Source organism: Carcharhinus amblyrhynchos, chromosome 34 (genome assembly GCF_965287045.1).
Source record: "Carcharhinus amblyrhynchos chromosome 34, sCarAmb.v2.hapA, whole genome shotgun sequence".
Taxonomy (NCBI): domain Eukaryota; kingdom Metazoa; phylum Chordata; class Chondrichthyes; order Carcharhiniformes; family Carcharhinidae; genus Carcharhinus; species Carcharhinus amblyrhynchos.
The window spans coordinates 13486138-13505499 of NC_137357.1; the positions used below are offsets into that span (position 1 = coordinate 13486138).

A 19362-nucleotide genomic window follows, 5' to 3' on the forward strand; every position below is an offset into this window, starting at 1 on the left:
AATCTGTCCCGTGTAACTTTCTAACTACTGTGCCACCGTGGGCGGTAAGGTGGTTAGTGTTGCTGCCTCACAGCGCCAAGGACCCAGGTTTGATTCCCGGCTTGGGTCACTGTCTGTGTGGAATTTGCATGTTCTCCCCATGTGTGTGTGGGTTTCCTCCCATAGTCCAGAGATGTACAGGTTACGTGGAATGGCCATGATAAATTGCCCCTTAGTGTTAGGGGGGCAAGATAGGGTAAATACATGGGGTTATGAGGATAGGGCTGGGGTGGGACTGTGGTCAGTGCAGACACGGTGGGCTGAATGGCCGCCTTCTGCACTTTAGCATTCTATGAACCCTGTTAGAATTTTACATGTTTCTATGTGATCCCCTCTCACTCTTGTAAACCCCAGTGAACATAATCCAAACTGACTCAATCTCTTCTGAGCTGTCAGTCTCACCATCCCAGGAATCAGTCTGGTGTGGAGGGAAGGGTTTAGTTGGAAGGGGTTGGAAGCTGGTAGCTGGGGAGAAGATGCCTTGTGCCAATGTTCTTTCACCCTCTCCTCCTCCGTTCCTCAGGCTCTCCCTGACATTGCCCCGCGCCTTGTGGCTGTTGGAAAGACTAAGCCGCCAGCCTTGTTGATAGAAGCCTACCACCATGGACAGCGGCACTTTGGGGAAAATTATGTGAGTATTTGCCTCCTTAGCTTCAGTAACCCTCCCCCAAGAAAGGGGCAAGGCAAATTGTGGCCTTGGGATATTGTACAATTGTGAAAGGTGCTACTTAAATGCTGGTCCAATTTGCATCTTGCAAAACTGCAAAGGGGTGGACAGTGCTGAAGGGCACCTGCTTCTCATATCTCAGCAACCACCCTTCACCATTCTCCAGGTGTACAAGGTGAGCCAATGGTCTGTCACTTAATCCAGTGCACTTGGAAGTAGCCTCAGTGTTTTTGTTTGATGGATTCATTTGTAAAATAGCAACTGTTTATAGCATCAACAACCCCATGAGAAAGTGATGATGGGCTTTTTAAATTGCTGTAGATCTTTTGGCAAAGTGGCTCCCTTTCTGGGACTTATGCCTACAATAACAGAAATTGCTGGAAAAACTCAGGCAGCATCTGTGGAGAAAAACACAGTTAACGTTTCAGGTCAGTGACCTTATTCAGAACTGATAAAAGATAGGATCAAAGAATTTTTAAGGCAGTGAAAAGGAGCAGGAAAAACTCAAGATAAGATGAACAAAACAAAAGTTAACAAACCAGATAGTGAAGCCCAAGAAAGTTTAAATAACAAAACGTTTCAAGACACAAATTGTTTTTCCAGAATCCGCAGTATTTTGCTTTGATTGGCATAATTTATTTAGATTTCCAGAAGCCTTTGACAAGGTGCCACATAGGAGGCTGTTAAATAAGTTAAGTGCCCATGGTGTTAGGAGTAAGATCCTGGCATGGATGGAGGATTGGCTGGCTGCCAGAAGGCAGAGAGTGGGGATAAAGGGGTCTTTTTCAGGATGGCAGCTGGTGACGAGTGGTGTGCCTCCAGGTTCAGTGCTGGGACAACTACTTTTCACGATATATGGTAACGATTTGGAGGAAGGAACTGAAGGCACTGTTGCTAAGTTTGAAGATAATACAAAGATATGTAGAGGGACAGGCAGTATTGAGGAAGCAGGGGGGCTGCAGAAGGACTTGGACAGGCGAGGAGAATGGGCAAAGAAGTGGCAGATGGAATACAATGTGGAAAAATGTGAGGTTATATACTTTGGAAGGAGGAATTGAGGCATAGACTATTTTCCAAATGGGAAAATGCTGAGGAAATCAGAAACATAAAAGGACTTGGGAGTCATTGTTCAAGATTCTGTTAAGGTTAACGTGCAGGTTCCGTGGGCAGTTAGAGAGGCAAATGCAATGTTATTATTCATGTCAAGAGGGCTAGAATCCAAGAGCAGGGATGTACTTCTGAGGCTGTATAGGGCTCTGGTCAGACCCCATTTGGAGTACTGTGAGCAGTTTTGGGCCCCATATCTAAGGAAGGATATGCTGGTCTTGGAAAGGGTCTAGAGTAGGCTCAGAAGAATGATCCCTTGAATGAAGAGGCGATGGTTGAGGAATGTGGGTCTGTACTTGTTGGAGTTTAGAAGGATTGGGGGGGTGTCTTGTTGAAACTTAAAGGATACTGTGAGGCCTGGAGAGAGTGGAAGTGGAGAGGATGTTTCCACTAGAAGGGAAAACTACAACCAGAGGGCAAAACTTGAGGCTAAAACAAAGATGAGGAGGAATTTCTGAAGCGAGAGAGAGGTGAATCTGTGGAACTCTTTGCCACAGAAGGCTATGGAGGCCAGGTCATTGAATGTCTTTAAGACAGAGAAGATAGATTCTTGGTTAATAAGAATGCTGACTGATTGCCAATCAGCATGACTTTGTGAGTCGAAAATCATGTGTCACAAATTTTTGAAGGAGTAACCAAGAAGAGAGATGAGGGCAGCGCAGTTGATGTTGTCTACGTACACTTTAGCAAGGCTTTGACGAAGTACCGCATGGTAGGTCGTTGCATAAGGTTAAACCCCATGGGATCCAGGGTGAGGTATCTACAAAGTTGGCTTCTTGACAGAAGCCAGAGGGTGGTTGTGGAGGATTGTTTTTCAAGCTGTGACCAGTGGTGTGCATCAGTGCCGAGTCCACTGTTATTTGTCATTTATATTAATGATTTAGATGAGAATATAGGGGACATGGTTAGTAAGTGAGCAGATGACACAAGATTGGTGGCAGAGTGGACAGTAAAAAAAGTTACCTTTAACTGCAATGGGATCTTGATCAATTTTGACGAGTGGCAGATGGGAGTTTAATTTTGACAAATGTGAGGTGATGCATTTTGGTAGATTGAACCAGGGCAGGACTTAGTCAGTTAATGGTAGGGTGTTGGGGAGAGTTACAGAACAAAGAGATCTCGAGGTATGTATTCACAGCTCCTTGAAAGTGGAGTCACAGGTTGACAGAGTGGTGAAGATGGCATTCAGCATGCTTGGTTTCATCGGTCAGAACATTGAATACAGAAGTTGGGACATCTTGTTGAAGTTGTACAATATATTGGTAAGGCCACACTTGGAATACTGTGTGTAATTCTGGTCACCCTATTTTAGAAAGGATATCATTAAACTCAAAAGAGTGCAGAAAAAAATTGATGCTACCGGGCCTTGATGGATTCAGTTACAAGGAAAGGCTGGATGGACTGAGACTTTTTTCTCTGCAGCGTAGGAGGCTGAGGGATGATCTTATAGAGGTGTACAAAATAACGAGGGGCATATTTTCCCAAAGTAGAGGAGTCTAAATCTAGAGGGCATAGGTTTAAGGTGAGAGAAGAGAGACACAAAAGTGTCCAGAAGGGCAGTGTTTTCACAGAGGATGGTGAGTGTCTGGAACAAGCTGTCAGAGGTAGTAGTAGAGACAGATATGATTTTGCCTTTTTATAAAGCACTTAGATAGTTACATGGGTACAATGGGTACAGAAGAATATGGTGAAATGCGGGCAACTGGGATTAGCTTAGGGATTAGGTTTTAAAAAAGGGGGCAGCATGGACAAGTTGGGCGGAAGGGACTGTTTCAATGCTGTAAACCTCTATGATTCTATACGGGGATCAGGGGTGATGGGAAAAAGGCAGGAGAATGGGGATGAGAAAAATATCAGCCGTGATTGAATGGCGGAGCAGATTCGATGGGCCGAGTAGCCAAATTCTGCTCCTTTCTCATATAGTTTATGCGTTCTGCCTGTTGGGGATCTGCTGTCTGTCCAATTAATTCTGACTCCCGAGTTAAGATGGTGTGTGACTTGGAGAAAACTTGGAGTTGTTCCCAAGCACCTGCTGCCCATGGCCTTCGAGGTGGAGGAGGGAGTGGATGTTTCAGGTGGCACTGGATGGGCAAACGCGTCAACTGCTTTGTCCTAGTTCCTGTTGAGCCTCTGACATATTGATCTCAAACCTGCTGTTTCTGTTCACAGGTGCAAGAACTGGTCGAGAAAGCCTCTGACAGCCAGGTACAGGCAATTTGTTCTTAGTCACTTTCCAGGCATTGGTCTACCTGTTTGTTTCTTCCTAGCAACCAGTTGATTAACACATTTCCCCTTTTGTTCCCCAATCCCACCTGCCCCAAACCCTGGTTTTCCCTTCAGGTAGAGTTTTCCCAGTCTTTGAGCAATTGCTTTGACAGAGCAGACCTATGAACAATGATCTTCCTGCTTTTACAGCTGCCCTGTGATGTATGGTCGGGGGGAGGGAATGTTTCCCCACAGGGAAGCTGTGATGGGAAAAGTAATTCCAACCCAGCAACAACAGGGTGATTGAAATTGGCAAGCTCTCATTAGGATTCCAGGCTAAATCCTAGATTCCATTAGGATGCCAGACTAGACTCCAACAATTTTCCAATTTTGGCATCAATGTGAGGAAAGGATACTTCCTTCCAAGAAAGATTCCTGACGAAGTATTGATCTTTTACAATGAAATAAATTTCATTTAAAAACAGTTTGATTATAACTCTAACAAATGAAGCAATTTAACAGTTTAACACTATTTAAAACTGAAAGTAAACAACTTCAATTTCTAACTTATCACTATTTCAGTTCCAAATAAGCAATATTCCTCTTACAGACTGACAATGCCACTTTAAATACAGCTTGCAAACACAAATAGACTTGCAGAATGAGTGTAGACAGTCTTCAAGTTTTCAGAGAGAGAACATTTCAGAAGTCGGCTAAACCCTTCGAACTTTAAACACGCCTGGGCTGCAAAACTAACATTTTTGCAAAACCTTTTTCTCACGTGACCCTGTCAATCACTTTAATCTGAAATCCCAGGAGAACTGAAGTAAACAAAAGTCCATTAGCTCTACTTAAAATAAACGCTTGCGAGGCTGAAATGAGTGATTATCCTGCTTTCTGAGCGAAACCTGAGCCGGATCCCTGCACACATACCGGATCCCGCCCCATTCAACATTGCACCCCGATCAACATTGCAAGCTATCTCCCGATCCAGGCATACATCTCAACTCTGCTCAAAATTTATGGTTCAGAAAATAATTTCTTGGCCCAAGGGCATCGCAAAGCCATTGTACATCATCCCTTGTTGCTGTTCGCAAGCTGGGACCCTGACTTACTGATCCACTGCAGTGTGTGTGCTGAAGATGCTCTCAGTGTCTGTTCGGGAATTGCAGGGTTTTCATCCAGCAACAATGGAGGCAATGTTGATGAGGATGTTGTGGAGTTTGCAGATGAGCAGGAGGGTTTTCATGTTCTCCTACTTCCCTTAGTGTCCTGGGTAGTGCAGCAGGAATATTTGATGTGTGCTGATTGTACAAAGCCCCTGCCTTGGTCAGTTTATCTAAATCCCTCTGTCTCTTTCTGGTTACAGATTCTCTCCACTTGTCCTGACATCAAGTGGCATTTTATTGGGCACTTGCAAAAGAACAATGTCAACAAGTTGATGGGTAATACTGCAGCAGTGTTTCACAAAGCGTCACTCACTAGGGAAATGCAACAGCTCATTTAGACATAGCAAGCTCCCACAAACAGCGCTCTGGTGGCTGGATAAGGATGTTTAGTGCTCTGAATTGAGGGATTAGGATTGGCTGGAGCCCTAAAGATAAACTTCCCCCTCTGCTTTCAAACAGTGAATGTAAAATCTTTTACGCCTGAGAGGGCAGATGTGCTGCAGTTTAACATCTCTTGAATACAGCATCTCTTGTGAGTGCAACACTCCCTCAGCCCTGCACTGGATTGTACATTCGAGTCTGTGTAGATTAGGACCTTTTGACTTGCAGCCAATAAACGTGTAAACTAGAAGCAGGAGGAGGTCATTCAGCCCTTCGCCTGCTCCACCATTCATTACGATCATGGCTGATCATTAAATTCAATATCCTGATCCCCCCCCTTTCACAGCCATATTCCTGGATGCCTTCAGCCTCAAGAGCTATATTTAATTTCTTCTTAAATCACACAACATTTTGGCCTCAACTACATTCTATGGTGGTGAATTTCACACATTCACCACCCTCTGGGTGAAGAAATTCTCCTCACCTCAATCCTACAAGGTTCACATCTTACCTCAAACTGTGACCCCCCCCTAGTTTTGAACTCTCCCACCATTGGCAACATTGTTTCTGCATCTACCCTGTCTAACCCTGTTAGAATTTTATACGTTTCTAGAAATCTCCTCTCGCTCTTCTAAGCTTTCATGCATATAATCCTAACCGACTTAGTCTCTCCTCGTATGACAGACTTGCCATTCCTGGAATCAGCCTGGTAAACTTTTGCTATACTCTCTCTAAAGCAAGGATAACCTTCCTCAGATAAGGACACCAAAACTGCACGCAATGCTCTCGGTGTGGCCTCATCAATGCCCCATACAATTGCAGCAAAGCATCCCTATCCCTATACTCAAATCCTCTCACTATGAAGGCCAGCATACCATTTGCCTTCTTTACGACCTGCTATACCTGCACGCTTACTTTCAGAGTGACACTGCAATAGATAAGAGATAAAATGAAAACAGAAAACGCTGGAAAGACTCAGCGGGTCTGTGTGGGGAGACAATCTGTTAATGTTTCGAGTCCATGTGAGCCTTCAGAGCAAGATGAAAGATCTTGGTCACGGAACCAAAATGTAACTTGATTTCAGATTAGTCGTGTTACCTGCAGCGAACACAGACCTGCTTCTCCATGACAATAGTGTGCAGTGCAGTTTAATATATGCAAGCAGTTTGTTAGTAATTGTGAAGCTGTCATCACACACAAGGCTCTCGCTGCCACTGAAAATCTCCCTGTCCAAAATCAATGTATTGACCTGTGTTTTTCTCATTTTCTTCATTTTCTGTCTGCCGTGACAGCTGCCCCCAATCTGTTCATGATTGAGACCATCGACTCCGTAAAACTGGCTGATAAAGTCAACCTGTCTTGGCAGAGGAAGCAAACTCCACAGAAACTCAAAGTCATGGTACAAGTCAACACCAGTGAGGAGGAAAGTAAGTGCATGTTCAAGGTTAGCCACTATTGCCCACAGTTATAACATTCTCCCTGCGGACAGTGAGGAAGGGAGTAAGTGCAGCTTCACAATCGGTGACCAGGTTTCCATTCTCCTGGGAAAGAGAGAGAGGAAAAGTTGTGTTTTTTTTTCTCTGCTACCTAAAACTTATTGCTTGTGAAGTGATGCTGGGTTTTATGTAGGGCACTCTGAATATTTAATTTCAGGAGAATTGGTATGGAAACTACAGTTCTTGAAGCAAACAAAGAATTTGTGTTTCAATTGCACCCTTCATGTCCTCAAGACATCAGCATTTAGCATCAATTCAGCCCCATTTCAGCAGTCTTGTGATGTTGGGACCAAGGTAGCTGCCACGTGCACGTGAAAATGCCATCAGTAGCAGAGTGGTAATGTTTTTCTGTGGTGCTGGTTGAGGGAGAAATACGGCTCATCTGTTTTTGCAATAGTGCCTCAGGTAAAGAGAAGTGATCTCGTTTTCATATCTCATTGGGAAAGGTGACATCTGAGAAAGGGCATTCCTCAGGGATCAGTAATGGGATCTCTGCTGTTGGTAATATATATAAATGATTGGGAGGAAAATGTAACTGGATTGATTAGTAAGTTTGTGGATGACACAGAGGTTGGTGGATTTGCGGATAGCGATGAGGACCATCAGTGAATATGGCAGGATACAGATCTGTTGGAGACTTGGATGGAGAGATGGCAGATGGAGTTTAATGTGAGGTAATGCATTTTGGAAGGTCTAATACAAATAGGAAATATACAATAAATGGCAGAATATCGATAGGCGAAGTGATGTGGATGCACAGGTATACAGGTCAGTGAAAGTGGCAACACAGATGGAAAAGGTAGTCAAGAAGGCATGCGGCATGTTTGCCTTCAATGGCCGGAGCATCGAGTTTAAAAATCGGCAAATCATGTTGTAGCTTTATCGAACCTTAGTTCGGCTGCACTTGGAATATAGTGTTCAATTCTGGTCAAAAAGATGTTGAGGCTTTGGAGAGGGTACAGAAAAGATTTACCAGTATGTTGCTTGTTGTCAGCTATGAGGAGAGGTTGGAGAAACTTGGTTTGTTCTCACTGGAATGACGGAGGTTGGGGGGCGACCTGATCCAAGTCTACAAGATTATGAGAGGCATGGACAAAGTGGACAGTCGGAAGCTTTTTCTCAGTGTGGAAGAGTAAAGCTAATGCCCTCCATATCAGTCAATATGGTGCTGGAGGACTTTCCACTCACTGACGGGTGAGGCAATGGAGGAATTGGAAAATGCGAGTGAGAGTTTGAACATTGGCCTTGGTAGTGGAGGTTTATTGAGCTTAGGGGTGACAGAGAACAGGTTATGATACAGGCAGTGCTGCAATTTATGACTCTGTACTTTGAGCTTCAGTTGAACAGGTAGAGGGACTGCCCTGCTATTGATGATATATGTTTTGTTTTCTCAGGTAAGCACGGGTTGTCTGTGGAGGAGACGGTGGAAACAGTCAGGCACATCCTCACCAACTGCCCCAATCTGGAGTTTGTTGGGCTGATGACCATTGGAAAATATGGCTACGACCTGAGTCAAGGTCCCAATCCTGACTTCCAGGTAAAGAAAACACAGACTTGGATTTACATCACGCCTGTACGGCCTCAGGCTAAAATTCCTGGGTCCGGATGGATTTCATTCTTGTATCTTTCAAGAAGTGGTGAGGGAGATGACTAATTTGTTAGCTTTAATTTTCCAAAATTCCCTAGATTTGGAAAATGTTCCACCAGATTGGAAAATAGCTAACATAACTCAATTCAAAAAGGATAGGAGACAGGAAGCTGGAAATGACAGACTGGTTAGCCGAGCATCTGTCAAGGAAAACATTCAAAGCTATTCTTAAATTCGTTATTGTTGGGCAGTTGTATAAATTCAGTGCAATCAGGCAGAGTCAACATGGTTTTGTGAAAGGGAAATCCAGGTGTTTTACCCATTTAGTGGAGTGCTTTGAAGGGAGTCATGTGTGCTGTGGATAAAGGGGAACCAGTGGATGGACTGTACTGAGATTCCCAGAAAGCATTTGATAAGGTGCCATATCAAAGGTTACTGTGGGAAATAAAAGCTGGTGGTGTAGGGGTAGCATGTTGGCATGGATTGAAGATTGGATAGCGACCAGGAAACAGAGTAGGTATAAAAGGGTCATTTTCTGGCTGGCAGGATGTGGCGATGATATGCAAGGATTAGTACTGAGCTCTCAACTCTCTACAATTTATATCAATGACCTGGATGAAGGGACCAAAGTTGCAGAATTTGTTGACAACTCACAGATATTTAGTAAATTGTGAAGAGGACACAAGGAGGCTACAAAGGATTATAGATAGTCGTAGAGATTTACAGCATGGAAATAGGCCCTTTGGCCCAACATGTCCATGCCGCCCTTTTTTTAAAACCCCAAAGCTAATCACAGTTGTCTGCATTTGGCCCATATCCCTCCATACCCATCTTACTCAGGTAACTGCCTAAATGCTTTTTAAAAGACAAAATTGTACCCGCCTCTATTAGCTTGTTCCAGACACTAACCACCCTCAGTGTGAAAAAATTGCCCTTCTGAACTCTTTTGTATACAAAGAACAACCCAGCACGGGAAACAGGCCCTTCGGCCCAACGAGCCTGCGCCGCCGCATCTTCCCACTCCTATCCCGCCCTGTGTGTATGTGAGTGGAACCCCTAATGTGGCCAGATTCAGGGGAGAATAGTGTCAATTTGATACACCAATCAGCCTAAGAGCGCCCGGAGGAAACCCACGCAACCACAGGGAGAATGCGCAAACTCCCACAGACACAGGCCCAAATCCATGTATCTGCACAGCTAGCAGTGATAGTCACTGAGCTGTTGTGGCGCCCGTCTGCTGGTCCAGGATTAAGCACACACAACGACACGAAGTACTAGGCCACTCCCAGAACCTCCCCTCTCACCTTAAAGGTATGCACTCTCGGGTTAAGCAAGTGGACAAAGATCTGGCAAATGGAATATGATGTGGGCAAATGTGAAACTGTCCATTTTGACGCAAAGCATAAAAAATAAACTCAGTACCTAAATAGTGAGAGATTGCAGAGCTCTGAGATTGAGGGTTCTGGGTGTCCTAGCAGATGAATGGCAATGTTATTGCACCGGGTGACTCTGTATTAGCCCAAACTTTAGTGTCTGTGCTTGGATTTCAGTTCTTTCTACTGCTCCTTCACCAGGCGACAGTACGGTGAGATCTTGTGGGGTTGTCACAGTGAGGTTTTGGTGCCCAAGTCCTCACTGGTCTTCATGTAACAACCCAGAAACACCCATTAACCTTTGCATGCAGTTTGAATGAGTTTGTTACTCACAATGTGCAGCCAGTTATATTAGTGATTTGTAAAGATAAAAAGAAATAAACAGTGTTGTGATCCCAAAAACTCAGTGCAGTTGAGATTTGTTTTCTCATTGGTAGACTCGTTGTTTTGTACTGCAGTTAGATTGTCATTGCAGTCTTGTGGCTGATTAGCAAAGTACTGATCTCGTTATTGTTTCTTATCAAGAGTCACGTTTTTGTTGAGCAGCTATTAATGTGAAACAAAGCCAGCTGTAAGTGGAGCTGGAGATCCGCCGTGATCCAGCTGAATGGTGGAACAAGCTTGAGGGGCTGAATGACTCCCTCCCCTTTGACAACACCTTCTGTGCCCATGAAGTTGCAAAACATCCCACAGTCTCATGAAGAGCTCCATCAGTGAACATTCAGATGCAGTCACGTAGGGAGGTATCAGCACAGGTGACCAAGTGTTGGCTCAGAGAGAAACAGGTAGTGAGCTGGGGGCATGGCTGCCAGTGTTGGCGCTGCTCAAGATGGCAGCTTTGGGGCAGGGTGGGGAGTGGAATGTTCTGGATTTGGAGGAATTGGAAAAACAGGGATGAGGATTTGGAAAACTGGCAAGTTGAGCAGAAGCCAGTGAAGGTCAGCGAGCGTCAGGGCTTTGTATATGAATGGGACAAATCAACATAGTGAAAATCAAACACTTCAGGGTGAATACTAACCTCCTCCTATTTGTCTTACCTTTCTAGCTTTCCATGTTCAATTGTCTCTTCTGTAGCACTTTTGTCCAATATTTCCCCATCCTTTCCTACATTGCCCTGATCTATACAATGGCACTTGCACAGCATCCTACTTCTTTACAACCCGTACTGTTCCTGCCCAATACATGCTTTGTATCTGTTCCCTAATTTAACCTGATGTTGGAGAGAAATAGTGGGGGAAGGGGAGTTGCTTGCTTTTCTGCCTCAGGGGAAGGGGGGGTTGCTTCTTTGTTGTGGGGGGATATTATTTGCTTGTCTGTCTCGGGAGCAGTGGTGGGGGCAGTTTACTTATTTGAATGCCTCAGGGGAGGGGGAGTTACTTGTTTGTCTGTCTGAGTGGGGCGGGGGGTGTTGGTTACTTGCTTTCCTGCCTCAGGAGGGGTGGCAGTAACTTGTCTGTCACAGGGGAGTTACTTGTTTGTCTGTCTCGGAGGTGGGGGGGGTTACTTGCTTGTCTGCCTCATGATGGCGGGGGGGTTTACTTGTCTGACTCAGGCGTGGAACGTGTGACTTGTTTGTCTGTCTTGGGGGAGGAGGGTTATTTGCTTGTCTACCTCAGTGGGAGGGGTGTTACTTGCTTGTCCGTCTCGGGGTGGGTTACTTCTCTGTCTTGGGGGCAGGGAGGGTGTTACTTGTTTGTGTGCCTCAGGGGAGGAGGGGGTTACTTGTCTGTCTCAGTGGGGTTGAGGGGGGGTGTGGTTACTTGCTTGTCTGCTTCGGGAGGGTGGGGTAACTTGCTTGTCTGCCTCAGTGTGGGGAAGTGTGTGAACTTGCTTGCCTGTCTCGGTGGGGTCGGCGGGGGGGGGGCAGTGTTACTTGCTTGTCTACTTTGGGGGGTGAGGGGGGTAGTTTGCTGTTCCTGTTGTGAGCTTTCGGTCCAACCTCTTGACTCCTGTTTTGTTTGTTTTCCTGATTCAGGTTCTGGTGGCGCGTCGTAAGGAGCTGTGTGATCAATTAAAGCTGCCTCTGGAAAGAGTGGAACTCAGCATGGGGATGTCCACTGACTATGAACACGCTGTAAGTCTCTCTCATTGTTCCAGAGTTCCCCTCCAGTGGGTTTCTAATCTCCCATTTCCTTAGATAAATAAATATTTTTGGTGCTGGCATTAATGCTTTCCAGACTGTGTGTTGAGACATCTGATCTCTGGGTGGCAGGCACTCAACTTGCCTGAATTTGTGTCCAGCACCAGCATGGGTCACTGCTGGACTCAAGAGTGTGGGGGAGGGGTGTTTTTAAAGCTGGGATTCTGTTACCTTCCCTCCCACCTGTATTTCAGCATTGCCTGCTGACTGGGGGAGGCATCACCTCATGGGAGATGAAGTTGGACCAAATGTGTGAGACCCGGGTTCTCTTGCTGTTCCCACTGCCACCACACTGTGACTCCTTCCTCTGCCCACACCAGCCCCCAAGATCCTGATCTGCTTCTACTAAAACAAGCCAACTTGCATTTTTCAGACTCCCTTTCACACCCCTGAGTGCTTTACACCCAGTTCAGTGCTGTACTCCTGTAAGGTAGTTGTCATTCTAATGTAAGGAAAGACACAGCAAGATCCCACAAATAGCAATATAAAATACTTCCCTGTGTCTAACCTAAATCAGGACAAACTTTCAATGTTCCATCTCTCGCTTTACCGATTTGAATATTGAGAACACATCTGATCCTACCTCTGATCTCCTTTAAAAGCTGGTTAAGTTGCCAGGCTTGCTCGTGTTGGATGCTTGGAATCTGTCAGTCTGACGGTGCGATTTCACCAGTTGCTGTTCCCCATCCCATCTATTCATACCCCCCACCCCCAGTTAAATAACTCTGTTTTAGTTTTGCCAGTGCAAGTAATTTGGGAGGGAGCTGATTTGTTGAACAGTGAGAGTGGTTGTGATGGGAAGAGCATGGCCTGGAAAGGTGGTGGAAGCAGCTTGAACAGTAATTAGAGAGGAATTGCAGCATTCTGAGCAAAGGGCAGTCAACGTCAAGTGAATTGGGTGGTTCTATGCTGAGCTATCTTCTCCTGTGCTGTACAATGCTGATTCAAATACCCTGACACTTTGGATTTTCCTTTTAAAGGTAGAGGTCTCTGTGTGTTCTTTAATACCTGCCTGGACTGTAATAGGGCAGATTGAGCTGAGGGAAACGTTGCAGCTCTTTTGATTGTTGCTTGCAGGGGTCTGTGTGGAGACCACTGGCTGTGGGAAGGGAATGGAGGAATTTAAAAGGATGGGGAAGTTGGGGGAGGGGAGTGATCATAGTAGTTGGATGGTGACTGGTCACTGGCCAGCCCAATACTCAGCCTGTCGAGCGTAGGACATTGTACAATGTTTCTTTTACCGGCAGATCGAAGTGGGGGCGACAAACGTGAGAGTCGGCAGCACCATATTTGGAGAACGGAGCTACCCCGGCAAACCGAGTTCGGACGAGAACTCAAAAGGGGTGGGCGAGCTGGCGGAAGCAATGAGTGGACTGACCGCAAAGGCAACTTGATTCAAAGGGTGACAGGAAGAGGCAGAATCTGGGTCCCAGTCACCTGTTCGCAGAAGTCACTGAGGAATTTCTCTTTTCATCGAACCTCCATCATGAAACTCCAGATCATTAGCTCCAGAGGAATTTACCTTGGTGTTTTTCTCTGCAACGTCGGATGTCAGTGTAATTGTGTCATTGCTGCGTTCCTCGGCTGGGCACCCTGGGGTGAGGTCCTGCAGTGGTTATATTACTGAAACACTAATCAGAAATTTGAACTAATAAAATCACAGATTGATTCAGCGCAGTTGGAGACCATTCGGCCTGTTGTCTATGCTGGCTCTGGAAAAGTTAGCCATGAATCTTATTGTCTCACCCTTTCTCACTGGCACTTCTCTTTCTAACTTAGTCTTTTGGACATCATCGCTAAGTCTGCCTCAAGCGCCCTTTGAGGCGTTCTGTTCCAGATCACCTTCAGTCTGTGTCTTCAGTAACGTGGCCCCTTCCGAGGGGAAATAATCTCTCCTTTCCTCAGGCCAGAGAACGTGAGGACCAGCGGGAAGTTTGTGAGTTTGAGTTCAGCTAGTTTCAAAAACAAACACCCAAGTAAAAAGCTAGTCTGAATGAAAATGACTGAATCTGTGAGATTGTCCTTCAAAGAAGAACTCATTGCCTCATATCCTTTTGATAAGGAGACCTGTTGTCTAACTCAGGTTTATGTGTGATTCCAGACCCATACTAGCTCTTGAAATGCCTCTGAAATGGCCCAGCAAGCCAATCCATTTTAAGACAGAGGAAGATAAGTACTTGATTAATAAGGGGATCAGGGGTTATGGGGAAAAGGCAGGAGAGTGGGGATGAGAAAAATATCAGCCATGATTGAATGGTGGAGCAGACTTAATAGGCCAAGTGGCTGAATTCTGCTGCGATGTCTTGTGGTCTTGTCACTTAGTTCCTGAAGGGGAAAGGAGAGTGAGGGAATAAATCTTAACTTTACAAGTAATGTCTGCATCCCAAAAGTTATTTTAAAAACTAAAGCTTGGTCCCAGTGATCCTGAAACTGACATGTCAGTTGGAGTAGAATGAGAGCTTCCACCAGCTGGAAAGGCAGGGCTGGCAGCGAGCTGGGCTGAACAGCTCTCGTTCCCCGCCTGGCTCGCACCCCATCCTGATGTGGAAGCGTTTCTGCCTCTCATTCAGTGTCACTGGGTTAAAATCCTGGCACCACCTTCCTTGCAGCACTGTTTCTGTATCTGTAACAGGTGGACTGCAGAGCTTGTGATGGCAGCTTACTATTACCGTAAGGAACAGCAGGGGATGGGCCTTGCCGATAACACCCAGTTCCTGAGAGTGGTTTTTATCAATCTGTGGTCCAGGACTGATGCCAGTTTGAAGCGTCTGTTGGAAAAGCAGGGGAGATGGTGGTGTACTGGTAATGTCACTGGATGAGTAATCTAGAGGCCTAGGCTACTACTCTGGGTTCAAATCCCACCGCTGCAGCGAGTGAATTTAAATATAATAATCTGCAACTGAAAATTAGCTTCAGTGATGGTGACCATGGGACTAGTGTTAATTGTTGTAAAAACTCATCTGGTTCGCGAATATCCTTCAGATAAGGAAATCAGCCATCTTTTTTTTTCAATTCATTCATGGCACGTGGGTGTCGCTTCGCTGGGTTAATATTTATTGCCCATTCCTGAGGGCGTTTTATGAGCTCACCATATTGCTGTGGATCTGGAGTCACATGTAGGCCAGACCATGTACGGACAGCAGATTTGCTTCTCTGAAGACATGAGTGAACCAGATGGGTTTTCCAACAATTGACAATGGCTTCTTGGTCACCAGTAGAGTTTTTAAATTCCAGATTATTTTTTGTTGAATTCAAATCCCACCATCTGCTCGGTGGGATTTGAACTTGGGTCCCCAGAGCATTGCCCTGAGCCTCTGGATTACTAGTCCAGCAATAATACCAGTATGCCACTGCCTCCCCAAGTAACAGTCCTTGCCTGGTCTGGGCGACATATGATTTTTGGGAATGGGCAGCAAATGCTCGCCTTGCCAGCAACGCCTAGATCCTGTAAAAGACCAAAAAAAAGTGTTTGGTGTCCTGGTGGATAAATACTGCTCTGTCACTTGAATCAAGTTCTACATGTGGCAAATGTTTGTTTTAATAGCCTGGGTTGCTGTAAACTGCAGAGGGAGCTATGTCCCACTGGGAAAACACTAGCTGTCAGTCATTCCTTCGTCCTCCCATCTATCCCTCTGTTAATTTGGCCAATTTTGGGGTTGCCATCCATCCAGGATTGTCCCGAACACTAAGGCAGACTAAACCAAGGGAGGAAAAAATTACCAAGGATTTCTTTAATAAAAATTCTCTTGGAAGCACTTGTTTGTTTAGGTGGGGCTGTGGGCAGGACATGATGTGATTAAAGCACCAGGATTATATCGAAGTACACTTAGCAACGCTCATTAACAAGGTAAAAGCCAAGTATGTGTGCTCTCCATCTCCAGCGTTGGTGGTGGCAGTTTGAGAGTAGAGTGAGTCACACAATCTTAGACTTACTGAGGTCCTTATGGAATAAATACCAGCAAATCTCCGTCAAAAGCTTCTTTACCTGCATGTGATTGAGTGCTGTTGAATGGAGGTGAATATCGAAGAATATATTAAATGTAACACTGAAATGAGCATTGAGCCTGGTTCCTGCACCCGAGCCCTGTGTTTGTTCGTCTACATTAACTTAAGAGTCTGTCAATGTCTCAGTTTTAAAATTCTCATTCTTGTCTTCAAATACCTGCCCCAACCCTCCCAATCTCTCTCACCTTCCAACCCCACAATCTTGCAGGAACTCTGCACTGCTGTACATCTGGCCCTCCTCCTCCTCCATCTTCTTTTGCTTCATTACCGGCAGTAATGCTTCCAGCTGCCTGCACCCGAAATCCTGACATTGCTTCCCTCAGTCTCTCCGGCTCTCATATTTTTGTAAAGCACGACTGAAAACCTACACTTTGAGCATGCTTTTGGTTGCCTGTCTGAATATCTCCTTCTGTGGTTCATGTTGATTGATTCTTGTGAAAGTCCTTGGGACGTTTTACCTTGAATGCTTTGTATCAATGCACATGAATAAATGAACTATTGAACGTTTGGTGTGATTTTGAGTCTCTGGTGGAGTAAGAAGCAGTCTGGCTGCCAACCAAGGCAGACCGGAGACACTGTGCTGTGATGATTTGATTTGATTTATTATTCTCACACGTATTAACACAGTGAAAAGTGTTGTTTCTTACGCACTATACAGACATAACATACAGCTCATAGAGAAGGAAAGGAGAGCGTGCAGAATGTCGTGTTACAGTCATAGGTGTAGAGAAAGAGCAACTTAATGCAAGATAAGTCCATTCAAAAGTCTGATGGCAGCAAGGAAGAAGCTGGAAGAATCAGTAGGTATGTAACCTCAGACTTTTGTATCTTTTTCCCAAAGGACGAAGGTGGAAGAGAGAATGTCCGCGGTGTGTGGGATCCTTAATTATCCCAGCTGCTTCGCCGAGGCAGCGGCAAGTGCAGACAGAGTCAATGGATGGGAGGCTGGTTTGCGTGATGGATTGGGCTACCTACACGACTGAAGTTCCCTGCGGTCTTGGGCAGAGCAGGAGCCATACCAAGCTGTGATACAACCAGAAAGAATGCTTTCTATGGTGTATCTGTGGAAGTTGGTAAGAGTCAGAGCTGACATGCCAAATTTCCTTGGCACTTCAGTTTAGAATTGATGAGGTTGGTGTGTTTGATTTGGACAGGAGAGGGCGTTTCACCTGTACTTCCTCTGGGAGTTAGTAAATGCTAATCTTGGGTGCCACCTTTACATAGAAATCTGATAGTGTTGGTGTTGCCCAACCACTCTGTGTTGCACTCTAGCCTCAATCAGAAAGTTGGAGCTTTTACGTTCCCCTCTGAGAGATTCCCAGTGCAATGCTGAAGGAGTGCTGCACTGATGACATGCCACCCTTGGGACTGCATGGTGCTTAGCACTGCTGCCTCACAGTGCCAAGGACCAGGGTTCATTTCTGGCCTTGGGTGACTGTGTGGCGTTTGTACGTTTGCCCTGTGTCTGTGTGGGTTTCCTCTGGGTGCTCCGGTTTCCATCCATATTCCAAAGACTTGCTAGTTAGGTGAATTGTACAGGCTAAGTAGCCATTACTGTCTCAAGATGTGGAGATTAGGGGCATGAGTGGGGTAAATGTGTGGAGTTACGGAGATGGGGCCTCAGTAAGATGCTCTGTTGCAGAGTTGGTGCAACCTTTTGGACAGTTGGTGATTCTATGAATGATATCCTTTGCAGATGTTTCCAGCAGGTTTTGACTGTAGGATGTTTTGCCACTGTTTCTTTTGACCCTTCTGTCATTAAGAGGAGAGATTGGGTGGACTGGGGTTGTTCTCCCTGGAAAGACGGAGAATGAGGGGAGACCGAATAGAAGTGTACAAAATTATGAAGGGTATAGATAGGGTGAATAGTGGGAAGATTTTTCCCAGGTCGGAGGTGATGATCACGAGGGATCACAGGCTCATAGTGAGAGGGGCGAGGTATAACTCCGATATCAGAGGGACCTTTTTTTACGCAGAGGGCGGTGGGGGCCTGGAATGCGCTGCCAAGTAGGGTAGTGGAGGCAGACACGGTGGCATCGTTTAAGAATGACCTGGATCGTCAGATGAGCAGCCTGGGAATGGAGGGATACAAACAAATGGTCTAGTTGGACCAATGCGCATCACAGGCTTGGAGGGCCGAAGGGCTTGTTTCCTGCCCTGTACTGTTCTTTGTTATTATATTGCATACAAATTGCACACAAAAGCTATAGGCCTGAGGATTGGGAGCAATTTAAAATTCAGCAAAGGATGACTGAGGGATTGACGAAGTCAGCATGGATTTACAAAAGGGAAATCATGCTTGACAAATCTACTGGAATTCTTTGAGGATCTAACGAGTGGAGTTGACCAAGGAGAACTGGTGGATATGGTTTATTTAGACTTTGAGAAGGCTTTTGACAAGGTCTCACATAACAGACTGCTATGTAAAGTTAAAGCACATGGGATTGCAGGTAATGTCTTGAGATGGATAGAAAGCTGGTTAGCAGGTATGACGAAAAGAGTTGGCATAAATGGGAATGGGTGCGGTGAGAGTCAGTTGTGTAGTTTTCCAGTTGTTGGAGCAGGTTTAATCGACCTAACAATTCAAGTAAGTACCACAGAATTGTTCCAGTATAGAATCAGAGATATTCACAGAGCTTCAGGAGCAGGGGAATTCCTCCACTGGAAGTTGAAATTTCCTGGATACTCCTTACCTGTGTTCCTTCCCTTCCCCTCTCTGCCTCCATTTCCAGGGGAGACTGACCATTACAAACCCACCAACTCCCACTGCCACCTCATTACAGCTCCTCACACAAAGCCTCCTGTGAAGCTGCCATTCTCCCATCTTTTCTGATGAGGCTATCTTTAAAAATGTTGCATCCGACGTGTCAGCCTTTTTCCTTAACTGCGCTTTCTCCCCTGCCCCCACCTCTGATTGATGGGGTTTTCAACTGGATTTGGCCCATTTCCTGCACCTCTGTCCTCACCCCTTGCCCTGCCTCCCAGAACAATGAGGGGGTCACCCTTGTCTTTTCACCCCACTGGCATCGCTCCAAAGAATAATCCTCCACCATTTTTGTCAACTCCAGCATGATGCCACCACTCAATACTACTTGCCCTTGCTCCCCTCTGCCAGCACTCAGTAGGGACCCACACCCTGGTCCACTCCTCCATCATGGCCCATTCCCTTCCCATGGCACCTTCCCTTGCAAT

General features: G+C 45.6%; 1 protein-coding gene across 1 annotated transcript in view; it reads left to right on the plus strand.

The window, feature by feature from the left end:
• The window catches only part of plpbp (pyridoxal phosphate binding protein), a 22237-nt gene extending 5569 nt beyond the window's left edge, over positions 1–16668 (plus strand). Inside the window, exons 3-9 of the mRNA XM_080216896.1 lie at positions 563–670; positions 3983–4018; positions 5388–5463; positions 6861–6995; positions 8459–8601; positions 12001–12099; positions 13413–16668. Of these exons, the coding sequence (XP_080073022.1) occupies positions 563–670; positions 3983–4018; positions 5388–5463; positions 6861–6995; positions 8459–8601; positions 12001–12099; positions 13413–13559 (744 nt within the window). The 3' untranslated portion in view covers positions 13560–16668. The remainder of the gene's footprint in view (positions 1–562; positions 671–3982; positions 4019–5387; positions 5464–6860; positions 6996–8458; positions 8602–12000; positions 12100–13412) is intronic.
• The last annotated feature ends 2694 nt before the right edge of the window (positions 16669–19362 follow it).